This window comes from Netta rufina (assembly GCF_964035555.1).
Source record: "Netta rufina genome assembly, chromosome: 3".
NCBI lineage: Eukaryota > Metazoa > Chordata > Aves > Anseriformes > Anatidae > Netta > Netta rufina.
The window spans coordinates 120,266,531-120,286,678 of NC_140125.1; the positions used below are offsets into that span (position 1 = coordinate 120,266,531).

Genomic DNA, 20,148 nt, shown 5'->3' on the forward strand with positions numbered 1-20,148 from the left:
GTGAGCAGAGGCAGGGGAGGAATTGGTGCTGCTTCCTCCGTAGGGCTGGGGAAGCAGACTCCCCCCGGCTCTCCTGACACTGGGGATGTGAAGTTTTGCTCCACGGATGGACCAAAGGGGGTGATCTGGCCTCAATATAGACCTGAGCACGTTTCCATCCTCCCCCCGCCCAAAAACCACACACAGGAGACACTGCACCGCCCGTGAGAAAACAAAAGAAATGCCAAGGCAGTTTATTTACAACCAGAGTATACAAAAAAAAGGACAGCTCGTGCCACAGCTAGAACAGCCCCCTCCATCTCCTTCACCCGCCGCCTTCTCCCACGCTCCAGATTTTGGCAGCCCCTCCAGGGGCAGGTCCCCCCCCCAGCCCCCGGGGTCGGGGCGAGCATCTCATGGCACAAAAAGAGACACGGCTCCCTCTGGACCTGAATCAGTGCTTGTAAAAACCTTCTCTGGCTGTAGAGGAGACCGAGACCTTGGTTTGCATCAGGGTTGGAGATGCCAGGGCCTGGTGGTACTGGGACCATTGCCTGCTGGCAGCTGGGAGAGGAGGGGATGAACCCCCCGGGGCAGAAAGCAGAGTCTCCGATGTCTCCTGCTGGGAAGGAAGGACTCCCTGCCCTGCTCACCCTCCCTGGAGGCACAGATCTCCCTCCCCAAAACACCTCCTGGAGGGCACGGCTTGGGACAAGGCAGCAGCGGGGTGCCACGCTGCCTCTCGCCCTGGAGTCACTCTGGAGCAGAAAAAGGGATTTTTGTCCAAGAGCTACCGAGAAGATTGGGAGATTTCTTACAAAAAAAAAACCCAAGCAGCTCTTTGGGGTCTTTCGGTGTCACCCTGAACAGGATCCTCAGCATCTCCTACAGCCGGGTGAAGCCTTTGGAGCAAGCGAGTCTCGCTCTGACCACCTCCAGCGAGGGGTCTCCTCTCCCCCTTCCCCAAAGCGGTGCCGTAAGGTTTAGGGGCCAGTAACACCCACCCTGGCTAAGACCCTGGAGCCGAGATGGGATGAAAGGAGCGGGGGGTCACCAAGAGATGCCGCTGCCCATCGATGGCCAGGAGCCCGCCGGGGCAGGACGGAGCCGGAGAACCGCAGCTGGAGGGGGGCGCGCACCCGCCCGCCTGCCCAGCACCAAACGAAAGTCACACACGACGCACATTTCCCCAATTCCCTCCCCACCCTCTCCATCCCCGGGGCCACCTCCTCCTCTTCGCCAGCTCCAAGGCTGGCTCCTTCCAACCTCTGTGGTGGGCGGCACGCTGGACCCCCGCGGGGCGCGCACCCCAAATCCGGGGAGGCGCGCGCCCGCCCGCCCACCCATCCGCTCGCCTCCCTCCCCACCCTCCCCGAAACGACTAGGATGGCTTCACTGGTCAACTCTGTACATTCACAAACAAAGAAAGCAGAGGAACGTCCCCTCTCCACCGGCCGGCCTCGCGCTGCGGCAGCCTCCGCCACCTCCCCGGAGCTGTCAGTCCAAGCATCGCCTCTTTACCTGGAGGCCTCTTCCTTGAGCTCCTTGTTTTTCCTCACTTCTTCTGCGTGTTTGTCCTGTGGGGGGAGGATTTGGGGGGGGGGGGGTGGGAGGGAAGGGGGGGAGACGCGTTAGCTCGCCGGGCTTCGGGCCCCACGGGCGGGCCAGCGGCTTCGGAGGGGTTCGAAGGCACCGAGGGCGTTCGCGAGGCCAGGTTCGTCCCCGGAGGGACAGCGGTGGGTCAACTGCGTCCTCTCCTCCCCGGGTTTTAAGAGGGTTTTAAGGACCGTGGAGGCACTCGGGGACAGGCTGAAAGATTGTCCTCGCCCTCTATCTAGGAGGTAGACGTCAGCCAGACAAGGCGGAGCGGGAACCCCAAAAGGAGATGGGGCGAGCTCGGATTGTCCGTCATTATCTCGTGCTCTCTGCCTCTGCCCCAGGGCTGGCCGAGGCGTTTGGAGAAGGGCACTGGGCGAGCTCCTTGCAGAAGGGATGTTTTGGAGGGAGCTGGAGGTGGTGAGGGTGGTGGGACCTTCCGTGCTGAGGCTGGGAGCAGACCTGCTTCGGGGGAGAGAGAAGAGGTCTGCACACAGCGGCGGCACGGCAGCACGGACACGCCAGGCCCGTTGGGGTCACCCCCGCCCCGGTGGGACCTGGATTTTGGCTAACGCCCCCCCCTTCGGCGGTGTCCCCAGGGGGTCGTGCCACCCCACGAGCCATGCGGGGTGCCCGGATGGGTGTCCCAGTGCTTCCCCTTCCCCTTCCAACCCCGCCGGGGTCTCACCTTCTCCTGCAAGCGCTCCAGCATGGCCGCGAGGTGCGCCTCGCGGTTCTCCTTGTTGGACTCCATCTTCTGCGCCAGCTTCTCTTTGGCCATTTTGATGAAGTTGTTGTTCTCCTCGATGGCCTTCTGGATGACCTCCCGCTCGTGCTCCCGCTTCTCCGCCAGGTGCTTCAGCAGCTCGGCCTCCTGGTACTGCGGGGGGCAAAGGGGGCACCGTGGCCGTGGGCACCGTGGCCACCACGAGCACCACGAGCACCACAGGGACCACAAGGACCACAGGGACCACAGGGACCACAGGGACCACGGGTTCCTTCCCCCCCTGATGCCACCACCCCCTCCAAACTCAGCGATGTCCCCCCGCGGTGGCCGTGCCATGGGCACGAGGCTGCGTCCTCGTGCCACCTCCCCCCGGGGTGCGCTCCCGTGGGCGCCACCTCCGCACCCACCTTCCTCCTCTCCTCCGCCGCCTCCAGCTTCTTCTGGATCTCCTCCAAGGAGGGGTCGCGCCGCCGGGGCAGGGAGGCGTTGAATTCGGGGATGCCGTCGAAAGAGGGGGGCTTCAGGATCACCTCGAAGGACTGCCCCGAGGTGCGCTTGTTGAGCTCGATGACTTCCATGTCGGAGATGACGCACCAGGTGAGGTCGACGGTGTCTGCTGGGAGAGGGGCAAGGGCTGACTGCTGGCACGGGTGCCTCCCAAATCCTCCCACATTAGGGGGGATGAAAGGATGGAGGGCAGATAGCTGGGGGTCCCGGGGGGTGAAGGGAGCTCAGCCCGTAAGCTGAGGGGGTCTGGAGAGGAGAAGGTTTTGGGGAGACCCCCCCCAAGCGCCCTGACAAGGGGGTTTTCAAGAAATATGGAAAGATTTTTGGGCTTGTAGTGCCAGGAGGAGGCATGATAGTTGAAACTTGAAATAGGGTGGATTTGGATTGGCTTTAAGGAAGAAAATTCACTGGGGGCGTCCCAGAGAAGCTGTGGGTGCCCTGACACGGGGGCTCCTACCTTCATAGGTGTACGCCGGTTTGTTCAGGGGGTCCGAGAGGAAGCAGGAGCAGAACAAGGAGACGAGAGGCAGCTCCTTCATCTTCTCTTTGTAAGCTGGGGAGAGAAGGTGGGAGTGGGGTCAGCGGGCGGGGGGCCTGCCCGGCACTGGGCAGGGGCTGCCGTGTGCTGGGGATGGGCTGGGATAGGGCTGGCACGTTCTGCTAGGTTACAGCAGGGTGATGCAGGGTGAGCAAAGACACCGTGCAGTGGGGAAACTGAGGCACGCAACGATGGGGGTGCCTTTAAAAGAGGGGTTTCGCCTGTCCTGGTGCACAAACCACACGCACACCCCGTTGGATGGCACCCCCGGGGGGCTGCGCGCACCCCAAAGCAGGGGTCAGCTTGGGGTGTTAGCCATCCCCGGGGCTTTTTGGGTGGGTGAGGGGTTTGGGGGGGTGCCCCAGTGTGTGTGTGGGGGTGTCAGGGGTGGGGGCACGGAGCTCTGTCCCCGTGGGACCCCACAGTGGTTGCGTACCAGCCAGAGTCATGGCGCGGCGATCCTCGGGCGTCTGCAGAGAGAGCAATCCTGGGGGCTGCGGGGGGGGCAAAAAAAAGAGGCAGGATGAGCGCTGGGGGGGCTGGGGGCTTCACCCGGCCCTGATATCCCACCGAGGGGGGGGTGTAGATGCACACACACGGCCTCGTGGGCAGGGATTTTGGGTGGGAGGATGGGGGTGTGATGTGGAGGGGGCGCGGGGACAGGGCGGTGATGCGAGGGGGGACACCGATGGGCGCATACTGGTGGGAGGTGATGGGGACATACTGGTGCGACGGGCACATACTGGTGCGAGGTGATGGGCGCATACTGGTGCGAGGTGATGGGCGCATACTGGTGCGATGGGCACATACTGGTGCGAGGTGATGGGGACACACGGGTGCAGTGCGATGGCAGCAGCCGGCACCGTGCTTTGGGCACACGCAGCCCTTCCCCATCCCACACCCGCACATCCCACGCGCGTGCACGTGCGTGGCCGTGCCGGGAGCAGCGTGCACTTGCACACACCCGCACACCCACCCCCGCAGACCCCACCCCACAAAAAAAAAAAAAAGTGCACCCCCTTTTGCACGGCCTCTGCTGGGGCGCGAGCTGCAAGACCGCCCGTGCCGCCACCCCATAAAACGGGGACCCAAATCCGCGCCTTCCAGCAACCTCCCCATGGGCAAAGAGGCTCTGGGGGGGTCTCTGGGGGCCCCCCCAGCCGCAGCACGCCCCGATCCATCCTGTGGGATCCCCCAAAATCCCGGCACCCCCCCCCCCTTCTTGCATCGCCTCTGCGTTTTCCAAGCAACCTGCCGCCGCGTGGGGGAGGAAAAAAAGGGACAAAACGAGGTGGCAGCCTGCAGGGACACCTCCCTGGAGACACCCCCTTCTTTTTTAGCGACCCCCCCCGGGGGGGGTGAGACCCCTCTGAGGGCTTTCCCAGAGGGTTTTGCCTTTAAAACCCTTTTTTTTTGGCTCCTGTGAGGCGTGGAGGCGAGGCAGGGTGGGGATTCTCCGGTGGCTCGTGTGCCCGCACGAGGCTGTGCACGGGGATCTGGCGGCGCCTGGAAGCCTTCTCCCCCCTCCTCGCGTTCCCACCCCAAATCCTCCTTTTCCCTGGGCTTGCGTGGGGGGGTTTGGAGGAATTTGGGGCTCCAGAAGCCCTCCTGGCACCCCTCCCGTGCTGGCTGGAGGATAAAACCCAACATTTTTCCCCCCCCTATCGAGGTCGGGGGCCACCGGGAAGAGTTGGGGGGCCACCAGCCCTGCTCCCCCCTTGCGGGACGAAGCTCCCTTTTTGGGGTTCGGAGGTTTCCACCCCGCTGAGCCCCGATGGTGGAGCTGGGTGTGGTGGGGGGGCTCCATCACCGCTGTGCCCCCCCCCCCCCCAACAAGGATGAAACCTTGCCCAAATCCAGGGCGCGGAGGCGATGCCGGCGAGGCGCACGTGGCCAGGAGGGAGCCCGAGACAAACCCAGCGGGGTGACCCCACATCCCACCCAAATCTCTGCTGGGGGGGGGGACGGGGACAGCGGGGACACCCCCTCCTCCTGCCCCCTTCCCTCGCAGAGCGATGGGGACGGGGATGGAGGGGGCTGGGGGGGGCTCCCCGCTCCCCTCCTCGAAGCTTTCAGCGCCGTGGTTTTTCCTGGTGTCCCCCCCCCTGCTTGGAATAAATATTTGGGGGGGCTTCCTGCCACCTGCAATAATTTGGGGTGCTGGGGGCTTGGGGATGCCCCCCCCCCCCAAGGCTGGGTGGGGGCTGCGGACCCCATCCTACGACCCCTGCGCTCGGGGGAGCGGGGAGGGGAAAATAAAAAAAGGGCGAGGGGGCTGCAAAGGGGGCGCGGGGGGGTCCCCGGCTGGAAGGGAGGGACGGGAGGGGGGATGCCAGACCAAGGGGGGGGTCTCTACCCCAAAAAAACATCAAGAAATGGGGTGGGGGCGTGCAGGAATCCCCCCACCGCTGAGGATGCTGGAGGGGGGACAAAAGCCAAGCCACATCCAAAGGGCGACCCCCCCCTTCCCACGCCCTCCCTCCCCAAATTTCCCAATGAATCCTTTTCCCCCCCACCCCTTACATCCCTCCACAACCCCCTTAACCCCCCCGTACCCCTTTTTTTGGGTTTTTTCCCCCCCCCCCCAGCCCTCTGCGCTCACCCCACCGCCGGCACCAGCGCTGCCGCTCGGCGCTCTCCGGGCTCATTTAACGCGGGCGCGGGGGGCTCGGAGGAGCTGCCCCCACCCCGGGGGGGGTTTGGGGGGGTGGGAGATAAAAAAAGGGGGGGGTTTGGGTGCCCCCCCCCCTTAATGACATCACCTCCCCGGCCGCCGATTGGAGCAGCCCCGCGGCCGCGTTCATTGGCCCGGAGCCGTGCGAACCGGGGAGCAGCCCGGTGACGTCACGGCCGGCTGCTATTTTCGGGTGAAAAGGTAAAAAAAAAAAAAAAATTAAAAAAATAAAAAAAAAAATATAATATAAAATAAAATAAAATAATTAATTGCGAAAAAATATTAAAAAAAAAAAAATTAAATTAACGGGAGCGCGGAAGGCAGGAAAACGCTTGGAAATGGGATTTTTTATTATTTTTTAAATATGGTTTTAGTTCTTATTTTTGCGGGGTTTGAGCCCAGAATTGGGCCGGCACCCAGCGGGGTCCCAGCTTTGGATGGGGGGGGGGTCGTGCATGGCCCAGCAGGACGGAGCTGGGAGGTGACAAAGTGACAATGGTCGGGAGGTGGTGGCTGCGGCCACCTCCCCGCGCGGGGGGCTCGGGGACACCCCGCAGCTCTGATGTCCCCAGGTGGGGACAAAGCGCCCCCCCACCACGACAAAGCCTTTGGGGACATCTTTTATAGGATGTCCCCTCCATCCTCCCGGGGCTGGGACGCCACCGGGTGTGTGTGACCCCTTTCCAAAAGCGCGTGAGGCCCGATTCTTGCCCCCAAAAATTAGGCGATGGGAGCTCGGCGAGGCCAAGTCCCACGTCCCGAACCTATTTCGGTGTGTGACATCCCCCTGGGCGAGCGGGGTGAGGACACCCCCCAGCTCCGTGCCCTCCCCACCAGCCCCAATTCGGTTCACCCTGGCCTATTTACGCCGAAAGCGAAAAATCACGAGCCCGGCACCCCCGGGGGACCGTGCGGGTATATTTAGGCACCATCTCCTCCACCACACCGCGGGTTTCGGGTTGTGGGGAGGTGTTTTCCCCCCCCCCCCCCATAATAAAATGCCCGGCGGGTGGCTTTGCAGACCCTACAACCCCAGGATGGAAAGCGGGGTGACAGCGTGGGTGAGCACAGCTCGGTGAAACACCGAATATTTGGCACGAGCTGCCCTCCCCGTAGCGGGGAGGTGGGGTTTGGTGTGATGGCCGGACCCCCCAAAATTGAGCTGGGTAGGGCTGGTTAAGCTGGGAGCAAACTGGGAGAGAAGGGGGAGCGAACTGGGAGAGCAGAGGGAGCGAACTGGGGGAGCAAAGGGAGCAAACTGGGGGAGCAGCGGGGCGCAGAGCAGGCAGAGGGGGGAGATGCGGGGTGCTGGCAGGTTTGGGGCTGGAATTAGCTGGTCCTAAATGTCCCTTCCAGCCCAAACCAGTCCGTGGCTCTGTGGGACGCTGGTGGAGATGGTGACGGGGTCCAAGGGGTGGCACAAACGGGGACGTGCCCCCGGCACCCCCTCGTGTGCTTGCACGCGCTTTGGCACGCACCTGCACCCATGGGTGCACAGCACCCTTGTGTTAGTGCTGGGAAAAGGGGCCTGGGGCCCGATTTGTTTAATTGTGGGGCATTTCTGACCCCCCCCCTGAAGATGGATGGGGAATCGGACAGGGCGATCCCATGCACTGGGGGGAGGCGAGTGGGCGCACACCTTGGCACCCACGCGGGTGTGGGGGCTGTGGGACCCCCGTGGGACTTGTGGGGACCCGAGGAGGGAAAGAAACACGCAGAGAGGGGCGAGGGGGGGGAAGAATCGAGCTGCAGCATGTGGCAGAGGGACAAACAACCATTGTGGGGACCATGTGGGAGGGGGACGGGCCTGGACGTGGCTGGCACCGGGGCGCGCGGCACCCCACGGGGGGGGGGGACCCTGCACAATCCCTCCTTTGAGCTCCAGGCTCAGGGCACAAACCCATCCCTGAGGTGCCAAACACATCCCTGACACCCCAATCCCAAAGGAAAATATTTTTTGGGGGGACACAGGGCTCGGTGCTGGAGCCCCCAGGTGGGGTTGTGACGCTCGGTGACCCCGCACCCCGCAGCACCTCGGCGGCCTCCCTGCAGCAGCAGCAGCCTCTCCCCGTCCTAATTTTGGCTAAACGAGGCCCCAAAAAAAAAAAAAAGGAGGCCAAGGAAGGAGATTGGGGTCTGCCCAAGGCTCTGGGGACCTGCCACGTGCCGACCCTTTCCCATCCACGCGGGGCTGTCCCCAAGGGGGATGAGGGGGACAGGGGGGGTCAGCGTGGCACGGGGCTGTCCCCAGCTCCGGGTGGGATGGGGCTGGGGGAGAAAGTGGCCACGAAATTGGTGGCGGGGAGGAAAAAACCCTGGAAGGGAGTCGAGGCCGTGGGAGAAGCCCCACGGTGTGGCAGCACCCCGGTGCTGATACCCAAACCTTCCCGGCTATGGGGTCAAAAGGGGGGGGGGACAGAAAAAGGTTTTCCCCCCCTGGGCACATCCTGCAGCCTCGGTGCAGCCCCAGCTCAGCCCCAAATCTTCCAGATCCACACCCCTGGACCCCTCCTCGTTCTCCCCACGCGCGGCATTTGGGCCACTGCCTAATTTTGGCTGTTCAGCCCCTTTTTCCAGCCCCCCCCCCCCCCCCTCCCTTTTCCCTTTCCCTTTCCCAGCTCCTCCCAAACCGGGGTCCCCCTCGGAGGGGTTTGGGGGAGCCCCCTGGGAGCGGAGGCTCCGCGCCTCCAAAAAGGATGCTGAGGGCTCCGGGGTTGGGGAGGGGACAAAAAGCAGGGAGGGAGAATAAAAATTTAAAAAAAAAAGGAAAAATAAAAAAAATATATAAAAAAGCACCGCCCTGCCCCAGATTGGGCAGAAATGACATCATCGCCCGGCCGCGAGCCAATGGGAGAGCCGCCTGCTTCTCCGAAATCTCGGCTGTCCCTATAAATTCTGGATGCTAAATGGAGGGGGGGGGCGAATGGCAGCTGGCTCAGCCCCCCCGGGGGGGTTGCAGCCCTGAAACCCCCCCAAAATGGCACTGGGGAGCTCCGTGCCCAGCTGGGGGGCTGCAGGGAGGTGTGGGGTTGGGGATGGGGGAACATATGGGGTCTATAGGGTCGGGGATGCCCCCCAAGCTGGAGGATGGAGGGGGGGGGGGCATCAATCCTGTCCTGCGTGCGTTTGGCTGGGGAACCCCTGGAGCTCCCGCAGCCAAAAATAAGTCAGAAACGGAGACGGAAAATAAATTGGGAGCCTTCAGCTGCCTCTGCGGGAGGGAAATTAAGTTCTGGGGAAGGAGCAGGTACCCCGATTCCACTAAAAATCAGTTTGAGGGAGCTAAGTAGCTCGTTAATTCATAGTTTCCCCCAAACAATTTTTAATTTTTCACCAAATCGGTCAGAAAAAGGCAAAGCGTCTCGCTTTTGTGATCCCCAGCAATGCCTCGTTTCGCCCCTCGGTGCCTTTTTTTTTTACCCCAGATGCTGCGGGGAAGCGTTCCCCGCGGGCCTGACAAAGCAAAACGCCTCCTCCTGCTCGAGCCCAGGCGACTTTGCTCCCCCAAAAACCTGCTTTTTGTGCCCAAACGGGACGGGGGGGTGCCCGAATTTCCAAGCATCGCCAGCTCGGGGGTGTGCTGGGGGGCGATGGGCAGCGTCCCTGTGGGGATGGGAAGGAAAGGGGATGCTGACAGCGATTTTCCTGGGGAATGGGATCACGTCAGCTTGACGTAAGCGAGGCGGAGGACCCCCGGGTCGCCCCCCACGCCGCAGCCCCCCCCCCCTTTTTCCCTCCCCGCAGCGACGTCTCCCTTTTGTTTTCCTGCCAGCAGCTCCGGTTCCTAAGGAGCATCCGATGCAAATGGGGAGAAACCATGGAAACCGGCGTTAATATCATCATCCTGCCCGCAGCTCCCGGACAGCACGGGCACCAAAGCCATCCTGCAGGGGACAGGGACCCGCCTGAGGAAGCTGTCCCGTTTTTTGGGGGATTTGGGCGATGCTGTAAGGCTGGGGGCACCCAGGTGGCCTTGGGGTTTACGGGGGAAAAGCTTTTTTTGACGCAAAGTAAAAATTGATCAATCACCGCGCTCACACCCACGGGTGTTCAGGGTGCTCGGAGGGGATTTGGGGACACGGGGTGGCCGCTGCCGAGTCCCCGCCGCTCCTCCAGGCTTTCCTGAGGTCGGTGGCCCGGCTCTGGAGGAGCTTTTTGTCCCCTTTTTTCCAACCCCTGAGCCTCCGAACACAAAGTGCACATCTGGGGGATTTATGGAAAGGTCCCTTAAAGGAAAAGAAGGGACGTTGCTGTCACCGATGTCCCCACTGGTGGTTATTTATTTTTCTGCTCTCCCAGCTGTCCCCATTGGGTTGTTTTACTGGAAGACCCGGAGCCCCCGAGCTTGGAAAACCCCCCGGCTGCTTTCATTTTCTATTTACAACCCCCAGGCTGCGAGGGCTGAGCTCACTTTTGCTGGAAGAGCAGGAAAGGAGGCAGAGCGGTCCGGGGACAGCTGCTGAGAAACGCTGACACAGCAATACCAGAACCCGACGTTTATTAAAGATTTTAAAAAAACCAGAGGCAGTACATACATAAATTCTTTTTTTTTTTTTCCCCTTTCTTTTTTTTTTCTTTCCCAGGGAAAGCTTGTCTTAAAACCGGACACAGGGACACAGGCAGAGGTGTGGCAGCTACACGGGGGCGTCCTCGTGGACGCGCACCCGGAGGGGGCAAATGCGCAGCGTCCTGGGCAGCGCGCCCACCGGGGTGGCCCCCACGTAGAAATAGGGGAAGACGGTGCCCCCGAATTTCTCGTGGAAGGTGTAGATGTGGGTCCTGCGCTCGGCGTCGTAGAAGGAGAGCTCCCCTTCGTCGCAGTCCAGCTCCACCCGCAGCCTCCCCAGCTCGCCCAGCGTCGCCTCCGAGCGAGCCGCGTTGGAAGCCCGGCACGTCTCGCCGTCCGTGGGCAGGCGGTAGAGGTACCAGAAACCAGAGCGGGCGTCGTGGTGGAAATTCCAAGGGGTTCGCCCCCGGGGTCGAGCCACCCCCACCCGCCAGTTTGTGATGCCTCCCAGGTCCACCTCCCAGCTGTGGAAGCCGGCGGAGAAGCCGCGGGAGCCCAGGATGCAGGGGGCCGAGGTGAAACGCTCGGGGTTCTCCGTCAGCAGCTTGTAGCCCCCGTTGGTGACGCTGGTCAGGTCTTCGGACACCGAGAGCCAGCCCGCGGCGGAGTTGGGGTCGAAGCTGAAAGGGACTGCAGTGGGGACACTCGTGTTAAGAGGGCCGAGCCTGGATTGCCACGGGGATGAGCTTTACGGGGGCAGCGCGGCCCTACAAGCACCCACCCACCCATCCCTTCCTTTCTGGGGACAACCAAAGGCACGAGCCTGCCCCCGCGTGGAGAAATGCACTTTTTGGGGCTTCTTTTTGGGGGTTTAAGTGCCCCCGAGCACCTTTTTGCACCCAATCCCCGTCTCCCCAGCCCCATCAGAGGCAGGCACAACTGCCCCAGCACCCACAGCCCCGTTCAAAGGCTGCTCTCGCCCTTTTGGGGGCCCCCCCCGCGTCCCCTGGTGCCTCACCCACGGTGATGTTGTCCAGCATCTTCTTCCAGACGTTGTACTGCAGCGAGCCCAGGTACTTGGCGGTGTCGATCAGCATCCCTGAGGCCACAGCCTCGGGCTCCTCGACCGTGCAGGCGATCCTAGGGCAGGATGGAGCCGGGTCGGGGTGGAGGCAGGGGGCTGGGGGGGGGTCCTTTTGGCACCCTGGGTTTCTACAGGGGGTTTTCCTACCAGCACCCTGCATTTTCTCCTCCTGGGCTGGCTTCTCCAGCAGGGCTCGGTGCATGAGCAGAGCAAGAGAAGGTCCTGCCCCAGCTCCGGGGTCCCCACTTTGCTCTCATCCCAGGGATGGGGCTGCAAATCATGCTAGGGAAGTCCCCACAGCAAAAATCCCACCTGTGCCCCTCTTCCCCGATCGGGGTTTTAACGCTTCAACCCCAAGACCTGCGATGCTGCTTCATTTTTGGGCGTTTTTACCCTGCCTGAAGCACCCGTGGGGGCCCCCAGCACCTTGTCCTGCTGGAGCACGTTGCCCTGAGAGGCCACAGCAGGAGGGGACGTGCGGGTACAGGACGTTGTGTGGGGCAGAGACCTTGTTTTGTGCCTCGGGCAGGGGTACAGGGGACACAGCCAGGGCCAGGACTCACCTGCGCTTGCGGTTCTTGTGGGTCTGAAAGAGAAGAAGACACCAAACCATCAAACCTCTGCTCCTACAGGGTCCTGGGGGGGTTATAAACACCCCGAGGATCGCCCAGCGCCGCTGTGGCCCTCGCTTGGGGGAGCCACGAGGACCCCAGGGCAGCACCCGGGGGAGGGTTTTACCATGAGGAAGGTGTAATCGTCCTCCTTGAGGTCGTCCTGGAGCTGGCAGGCCTCGTTGAGCAGAGCCCGGCTCTCGTCCGACAGCTGCTTGATCTTGCCCTCGACGAGGCCAGCGCTTGTGGCGCGTCTCCTCCTGCAGCTGGGACAGCAGCGCCTTCTGCTCGCCCTGCAGGAACTCGTGCAGCTTCTCAAACTCCTTCTTGATCTGCTCCTCCAGCCGCACGGTCTCCACCTGCCCGGGGTGGGGATTTCACAGCTTCCCTTCGGGATCTCAAGTGTGCTCGGCACACCTAGGATCCCCTAAATCCGCCCCAAAACGGAGCCAGAGCTCTCCTCCGGCTGGGAGCTGCCCTCCCCAAATAAACGGCCCCGCTGCCAATGTGGGCACCACCCCAAGCCACATTTGAGGCCTTCCTCCCGGCATCACCCTCCTCGCTGAGGGGGCTGGGCTCGTTGTCACCCTGCCCCGGGGGGGGGTAGGGGACACCATGTGGCCGTCCCCACCCCAGCTCCAGCCTTGCACCTGGTTGTGTTTGGAGATGGACTCGTAGCAGCGGTGCACGGTCCCGAAATCCTTCACTTATCCCGCAGGGAGGTCTCCATGTTCTTCAGCTTGGCCTGCGGGGGGGAGACGCCCTTCAGGACCCTCGCGAGCCTACGCCCCCGGGTTTCAGATGCGGAAAGACAAGAGCCCCAACCCCAGCAGGACGCGGTTAAGCAGCAGGATCCTCGCTCAGCCCAGCCCTTCCTTCCCCTCCTGCAGCTGAAGCCACCCAGCGCTGCCCACCCGCACCTGGGGGCCGTGCGCCGGAGGACGTTTGCTCCACGGCAAGTCCTCCACGCTGATTTTTTTATTAAACCCTTTTTTTTTTATTCAACACGCTGTCAAATCCTGGTTTTCCCCCCGTGCCTGTAGCACCGTGGGCGCCCCGCCAAGCCGGCTCCGTCCCCGCGACATTTGAAATAAATCTGGCGTGCTCCCCGCGGGGCTGAGTCACGGCAGCCGCGGGTCCTGGCACGGGGCCCTGGCCCCAGCCCTGTCTCCTCCTCCTCCTCCTCTTCCTCCCCGTGTGGCTCCACGGGGCTGGGGCTGCCTCTCCCACATCCCCCTTGGCTCTGGGGCTGGGTTGTGCGCGAACCCCTCCCCCCAAAAAAAAATAAAAAATCAGCGCTCCCAGCCCCGAGGCGCTGCTGCTGCTGCAATAACCGGCACGGCCGGATCCAGCTCAGCCAAAAAAAAAAAAAAAAAACACAAAACAAAACACGCGGGGAGCGGGCAGCTCTCCAAACCCCTCCCGAGCCCTCCGAGCAGCTCCCCTTCCCCGCAGGCTTTTTTGGGGCGAAGCGTTGAGCCCTCAGGGACAGGCAGAGCGTGGGCAGCGGGGGCAGGAGCGGCGTTGGGGACCCACCCAACTTGGGTGCAGCTCTCGGGGCGCTCCCCATGCAACCGATCCCCTTTTTTTTTTTTTAATTTTTGATTTTTCCCCAGATCATCTCACCCTGAAATCCGCAGCCGTCTCCTGCACCGGCCTCATCTTGTGGCCCTCGTGCTGCTTGGAGCTCTGGCAGGAGAAGCACGCCAGCTCCTTGTCGTCCAGGCAGAAGAGCTTGGCTTCCTCGTGGTGCACGGCGCAGAGGGCGGCCGGCGGCCCCGCCGCTGCCCTTCCTCCTTCAGGATCATCTCCACCAGGTTGCTGAGCGTGTGGTTGACGTGGAGGTCGTCGGGCGAGGCGGGTTCCTTGCAGACTGGGCAGAGGTGGTACTGGTGCTCCCAGGAACGGCTCACGCAGCCCTTGCAGAAGTTGTGGCCACAGCAGAGCGTCACGGCTTCGCGGAAGGGCTCGTAGCAGATGGGGCACAGCAGCTCTCTCCTTCAAGGTGGACGTGGAGGACGAAGATAAAGTCACCGAGCTGCCGGGCGGGGGGCTGCTTCCCTTCTCCATGGCGCTGGGGATAAGAAATAAGAAGGGTGGTGGTGGTGGTGGTGGGGATAAGGAGGCTTGGAGGGAGGCCAAAATCGGGTTTCCCAGAACCCCGAGTGGAAAACCAGCCCCGTTCCTGATGCAATCGGCTTCCTGCCTCTGACTCACCCCCTCCGGCTCCCTCCCAAGCTGGGCACCGGCCCTAAGTGACACCGCTGGCCAGGGCGGGCTCCGGGATGCTATGGGGCAGGGGCTCGCGACCCCGACCCCGGTAAAAGCACCCCAAGCCCCCCATTATCCCTTGGAGAGCCCCCCAAAGTCCCGTGGTGATGTGCTCGGATCCTGGTGCTTTTCTCCTGGTCTGGATACTCGCCCCCGGTGCTCGGTTCCTCGCCCCCGGTGCCACCCCGGGGGCTGTTCCCTTACCCCAGGTGCCCCCCTCGGTGCCCAGACCCCCACCACGGTGCCAGGACCCCCATCCCAGTACCAGGACCCCCATCCCAGTGCCAGGACCCCCATCCCAGCACCAGGACCCCCATCCCGGTACCAGGACCCCCTCTTCCCAGTGCCAGGACCCCCACCCCAGTACCAGGACCCCCTCTTCCCAGTACCAGGACCCCTATCCCGGTACCAGGACCCCCACACCACGATGCCAGGACCCCCACCACGGTCCCCAGACCCTCACCCCGGTCCCCAGACCCTCACCCCGGTCCCCAGACCCTCCGGTTCCCGTCCCCTCCCCGGTTGCCCCGTACCTTATAAAGGGCGAGCGGCAGCGCTTGCAGCGTCCCCTCCGGCGTGAGGGGCGATGCGGGGGCCGTGCAGGGGCCGGCAGCATCCCGAGAGCGGGGCTCGGAGCTGGGCTGAAGGCAGCGAGGGTGTCCCGGGAGGCGGAACGGGGTGGGAAGAGGCAGGGCTACGGGGAGGGCTCACGGCAGCCGGCCCGGCCCCCTCTCCGGGCTCGCTGCTGCCCTCGGAGCATCCTCATGGGGAGAGGGGATTGTCTTGGGGTTGGTGTTCCCAGCCCTATAGGGATAACAGCCCCATAAGGAGCATCAGGTGTCCCAGTAGGGGAGCTGGAGGAGGGGGAAAACTATTTTCAAGGGCGCAGATGGTAAAAAAAAAAAAAAGCAAAAAATAAAATAAAGGGTGTTGTGCTGCTCGGGAACGCACGTGCGGTGAGAAAGGGCTGGTGCTGTGCTGGGGAGTCAAGGTTAAAAGATAAAGCTGTCGGGAGACCTGAGCTGGGAGTGAGACGTGTCTGGGGTGAAGGATGGAGGGGGAGGGATGCGACGCAGCCTTCTTTGAGATAATTCCACCCATGGCACTGCTTTGGGCTGCTATCGCCTCAGAAATGGGGAATTTGGGTACAGAGCGGGGACCGAGGAGGGAAAAATCATCGAAGGTGGGACGTTTGGGAGGAGGCTGCGAGGAAAAAGACCCCGCAGCCTTTCCCAGAAGTGCTGGAAGGGATTTTGCAGCAGCACAAAGTGCTCCCCGGGGAGCTGCAGGGACAGGCAGCGGGACTGTGGCCAAGGCTAACGCCGAGGGAAGGATTGGAAGGGGCTGGGGAGCAGGATCCTGGCTCGGGCAGACTGGAGGGGTCCTACAAATGTGCTGCTCTGTGCTCCCCCAGCACCTTCAGAGGGAGAGGAGCGCATGGAAAGTACACACACACGCCTGGCCCAGGTATAGGAGAGGTTTATTAGCCCCAGCCGGGAAGCTTTGGCTCATTGCAGCATCAGTTTTGGGGCAGAAAAGAGCCCCCAGCACTCACCGTGCCCCCCAGGGGCAGAGCAGCTCCGGGTCCAGGCGCTGCACGGGAGGGGACAGCAGCTTGCTGGTCACCTGCGGGGAGAGGAAGATGATGGTGATGGCATCCAGGTCCCTGCCGCCACGTCCCGTGCGTGGGGACGGCGAGGAGCAGCTTGGGGACACGTCCCCGTGCTGGAAAACCCCTCTCGTGTGGGATCACAGCTCCGTGTCCCCAGTTTGTAGGGACCCCAGGCTCACCCCGGAGGTGCTGTAGCGCTCCAGCATCAGGCACAGCTCCAAATTCTGCTGCTGCAGCTCAGCCAGCTCGGCCAGCAGGCCGGCCCTCCGCGTCAGGACGTTGCTGTGAGGGGAAGGCAGAGTTAAAGCGACCCCAAAGATACGCGGGGAGGTGTCAGCGGGGTCTCTGGGGGCTGAGAGATCCACATCAAGCCCCAGATGCAGGGATACGGGGAGCTGAGCCACCTCCACCTCCCTGCTGGGGGGTTTTCGGGTGGTTTCCAGCACGGATCCAGCACCACGGAGAGCCAGCACCCCCACGCAGGTGGGGCCACTCACTAATATTCCTCCAGAGCCACCAGCAGCGCGTCCCACAGCTTCAGGGTTGTCTCTGGGATGACGTGTGCCAGGGCTTCCCAGTACTCCCCGTCCTCGGAGCTGTCCCGAACCTGCAGCGCCTCCTTTGCTGCCCTGGTTTTCTCCCTGAGGGACCCAGAACAAAGCCCCCAGGGGTGCTGTCCTTCGTGGGTGACAAACAGCCCCGTAGCCTTCAGCTGTACCGAGCACCTTCATCATCATCACACCGACGAGCACGACCCCGCAGCTGCCTCTAGGGCGATGCAGCATCCCCTAACCCTGCCCGCACAACCCCAAAACCCTTTGTCCCAGTGATTGTCTGGCTCCCTCCCCGCTCTGCTGTGCCCTTCGTCCTACCTCGGCTTGTCAAAACCCCGAACAAATGCTTTCAGGATCCTGAGGACATCGTCAGCATGGATGCAGGCAGATGGAAGGGAGCCCAGTGGTCCCTGAGGAGGTTTGAGCTCAGCACTCCGGGCACCAGCCTCGCTGCCCGCTCTGTCCTCCCCCAAATCCGTGACATCTTCTCCACCCGAGCTTCCCTGGTGGCGGAGGGAAGGTCAGCGGGCTGGGCACGGTGCCCTCCTACCACCTCCTCCTCCCCAAAAAGCCACCTTGGGCTTCCAACCACCTGCAGCTTTAGCATTATTTAGGGAGCTTGGGCAACAACTCGTGTGGGAGAGGCCCTGGGGAGCTTTGCAGAAGATCCTCACAACCCCTCAGCCTCATTTTTTGCCGCAGGCTCTGCTCGCACCACGGAAAATGGTGTGTTCTCCACACAGAAAGGGTGTTCTCCAGCTCGGAGGTCGAGTGGTTACATCCCTGGGGACACAACTGCTAAATGAGGGACCTGTTTTAAACGTCTTGTTGGGATCAACCCAGCTCCACCTCCACTGCTGCCCCGTCACAGGCTCCTGGATGGGTCGGGGCTGTGCTGCTGGCCTGGTTTCCCCACACCAGGCCTGGGGAGACGTTTTGGGGTCACCACGATGCCCCGTGCCCCATTTCTGCCTGCCCTGGGGGTTTAGGTGATGTTCTGCTTCCCCTTTTCTCAGCGTGGGCTCTCCCCACTGCTGCCTTTGCAGTCTCACCTGGCTGAGAGGCTCCTCCTGGGCTTTGCACTTCAGGAAGAAATCCACCAGCCGCTGCAGCTCGTCCTCGCTGTCGATCTCGAGGGCCTGGGGAGCAGAGGAACATCTCTGAGACAACACGGGAGGGGGAGCTAAAAGAACTGCATTTTTTAGGGTCTTGTGCAGGATCTGAGAGGGGCTGAGCGGTGAGAAGGGGTTTGCGTGAGACAGCCAGAGGTTTCTGGGGGTGGGAGTGTCTGAGGACAGACAGAGGGAGCCTGGAGGTGTTCACTAGCAGCAGGATGGCCTTGAGCCAAGAAGAAATCTTGGCCACGGTGCTTCATGCCCTCCTGGGGTGCTTCTCTCCCTTCCTTGCCACAAAGAGCCCCCAGCAAGCCCAGCTGGACCCCCCTCGGGCAGCTCAGTCCCACTCCACACATGGCAGAGGCAATTCCTGCCCTGTGCAACAACCCCACGCGGCTCTGAAGGCCACCCTGGGATTTTGTACCCCCTCTCTGAAGCGGCCTGAGCAGTGCAGAGAAAAACACCGTGACCACTATGACACCCTCACGGCTCTGTGTGTGACACGTGGCTTCCTTTCTCCCAGTGCTTAATGTGCAGCCTGGAAGAAGAGCTGCCTCCCTGGCTGGCTCCCACCCTTTGGGACATGATTTTTCCAGCCTGTATCTATTTGTCCCTCCTGAAATGCACCCAGATGTTTTTTTTTAAGCCATTTCTTGGGCCATCGTGTCCTGCACACAGAGCTTTCACACGTGGCTGCCACCCTTCCCTAAGGAAACACATCCCTGCAGCCCCTGACGGGTTTAGATGGGGTGATCTGGTTCAGGTTAGCGTTAGGTCAGAGGTTGGACTGAGTGATTTTGGAGCTCTCTCCCAACCTGGATGATTCTGTGGACTGAGAACTCACCGAAAAGATGGAGTCGAGCCTCAGGAGGGTGCGTTCGTGCTTTCCCAGCGCACGCAGAGGCCTCAGCAGCTTTCTCTCAATGAGGAAACCCTTGGGAGACACACACAGAGCAGGCATAGAAACAGCAGTGTCTGCATTCATGTCCAGAACTCAGCCCCCTGCAGCCTGCCCTTCCTGAGCAGGGCAGGAGCAGCATCACCACTCACCGACTCGTCGCTCAGGAGCTCCAGGATCCTCTTGGCAGTCTTCTTGGAGATGTTTGGCAGAGGTGTGACTCTGTCCCCAGCCTTTGCTGTGCTTTCTTTTCTTCTTTCTCTATCACTCACGTCTTCCTTCTCAGCCTTTGCTATGTTTTCTTTTCCTCCTTCTCCAAAGCCCACTTCTTCCTTCTCTTTCTCCTCCTGTTTCGCTTTCTCCTCCTCTCCTCCACAGCTGCTCTCTGAAACACAGAAAAAAGGTGAGCAAAAGTCTTTAGATGCTTTGACTACACTCCCCAAACCAGCACTGGCCACTGTGGGAGTCACCAGAGAAATCCCAGTTGCTCCCTGAGACCTGGAAAGGACCCCAAAGAGCCCAGGATGCGAGCTGACTCACTTGGAACTGGGAGATGCTGGCTCCCCAGGCTGGCTCGGCAGGAGCCAACTCAGAGCTGGGCACATTCCAGACCCTGGCTGGGCTCACAGAGTCAGGAAGATCCCAACTTGTGATGGCAGAGCCAGGAAAGACAGAAGGGAGAGACAGAAGGGGCTCTCACGGAGGAAGGTGAGGGTTTCCCAGTGCCACAGGGGTGCCAGGGGCTCTGTCCCACCTGCCAGGACCTCAGCAGCCAGCTTGGTGGCCATCCTCTTCGCCTTGCAACGCCTGAGGGGGCCGATGTTGTTGAGGAACCAGTGGTGAGGCTGCTCCCAGGGCAGCCCCAGCTGCTGGGTGTGAATGATGCGATCCGCATCCAGGGCTTTCCGCATCAGCCTCTTGGCTTCCTCCTCGTTCATCAGCCAGAGCTCCGTGAACTTCTCAGCGTCGCTGGCAGCAAAATGCCTGTGCAGAAGAGAGAAAAAACCACGGCAGCCCCAAAACGAGTCAGCTTCCCTTTGTACCTCACTCTGAGGCCTCATCGGGGTGGGTGGCCAGCACGCAGCCCACCTCATCCTCTTCTGCACCTCCTTGCACTGCCCGGTGATGCGCTCGCAGTCGGCTGCCAGGCTCTGGTTCTCCTCTCTGAACTGCTTCTCTTGTTTGTTCAGCTTTGTCCTCAGGTTATTCAGTGAGCTGTGCAGCCTGAAGAGGGGACAGCAAAGCTGGGGATTCCCTAAAGAGGCGCCTTTGGGCAAATCCAGCGTGGATGAAGGCTTTGGGACTTGGGGCTGTCTGTCTGCTAGGGACTACTCAGTGCCAAGGTGTGACTGAGCCTGACCCAGCTGGCACAGTTTCCCCTCTGGTAGCTTTAAAAAGTGCTTTGGGGATGGCCCTGCCCTGGGATGGGCTGGGACAGAGGTCACTGGCCTGTGAAAAGAGAAGAGGAGAGGAGA

The 20,148-nt window shown here is 61.8% G+C and overlaps 3 protein-coding genes across 7 annotated transcripts in view; all 3 read right to left on the reverse strand.

Moving 5' to 3' along the window:
* Window positions 1–1,496: 1,496 nt before the first annotated feature.
* Window positions 1,497–3,357, reverse strand: STMN4 (stathmin 4; the record flags this gene model as incomplete). Of its 5 annotated transcripts, none has more annotated exons than XM_084283766.1 (4): window positions 3,267–3,357; window positions 2,710–2,915; window positions 2,264–2,455; window positions 1,497–1,556 (listed from the first exon to the last, which is right to left on the reverse strand). In XM_084283766.1, the coding sequence occupies exons 1-4, from the start codon at window positions 3,346–3,348 to the stop codon at window positions 1,497–1,499; spliced, it is 540 nt and encodes a 179-aa protein (XP_084139892.1). In that variant the 5' UTR covers window positions 3,349–3,357. The 5 variants fall into 5 exon arrangements, with proteins under 5 accessions (XP_084139892.1, XP_084139891.1, XP_084139890.1 ...); XM_084283765.1 differs by having other exon boundaries at window positions 2,710–2,918; XM_084283764.1 differs by lacking the exon at window positions 1,497–1,556 and adding an exon at window positions 1,891–2,037.
* A 7,189-nt stretch (window positions 3,358–10,546) lies between these two features.
* Window positions 10,547–15,110, reverse strand: TRIM35 (tripartite motif containing 35; the record flags this gene model as incomplete). Its single annotated transcript, XM_084285003.1, is given in 11 exon segments — window positions 10,547–11,218; window positions 11,547–11,668; window positions 12,176–12,198; window positions 12,351–12,461; window positions 12,463–12,582; window positions 12,874–12,929; window positions 12,932–12,968; window positions 13,850–13,995; window positions 13,998–14,217; window positions 14,219–14,297; window positions 15,028–15,110. Coding segments are annotated over 11 exon segments (1,560 nt in total). The 3' UTR covers window positions 10,547–10,655.
* Window positions 15,111–16,045: 935 nt separating this feature from the next.
* Window positions 16,046–20,148, reverse strand: part of DRC1 (dynein regulatory complex subunit 1) — a gene marked incomplete at both ends in the record, with an annotated part of 12,312 nt that continues 8,209 nt past the window's right edge. The window contains 9 exons of the mRNA XM_084284506.1: window positions 16,046–16,120; window positions 16,286–16,388; window positions 16,604–16,747; window positions 16,979–17,163; window positions 17,713–17,799; window positions 18,620–18,709; window positions 18,826–19,058; window positions 19,428–19,657; window positions 19,763–19,897. Coding sequence (XP_084140632.1) covers window positions 16,046–16,120; window positions 16,286–16,388; window positions 16,604–16,747; window positions 16,979–17,163; window positions 17,713–17,799; window positions 18,620–18,709; window positions 18,826–19,058; window positions 19,428–19,657; window positions 19,763–19,897 — 1,282 coding nt within the window. The remainder of the gene's footprint in view (window positions 16,121–16,285; window positions 16,389–16,603; window positions 16,748–16,978; window positions 17,164–17,712; window positions 17,800–18,619; window positions 18,710–18,825; window positions 19,059–19,427; window positions 19,658–19,762; window positions 19,898–20,148) is intronic.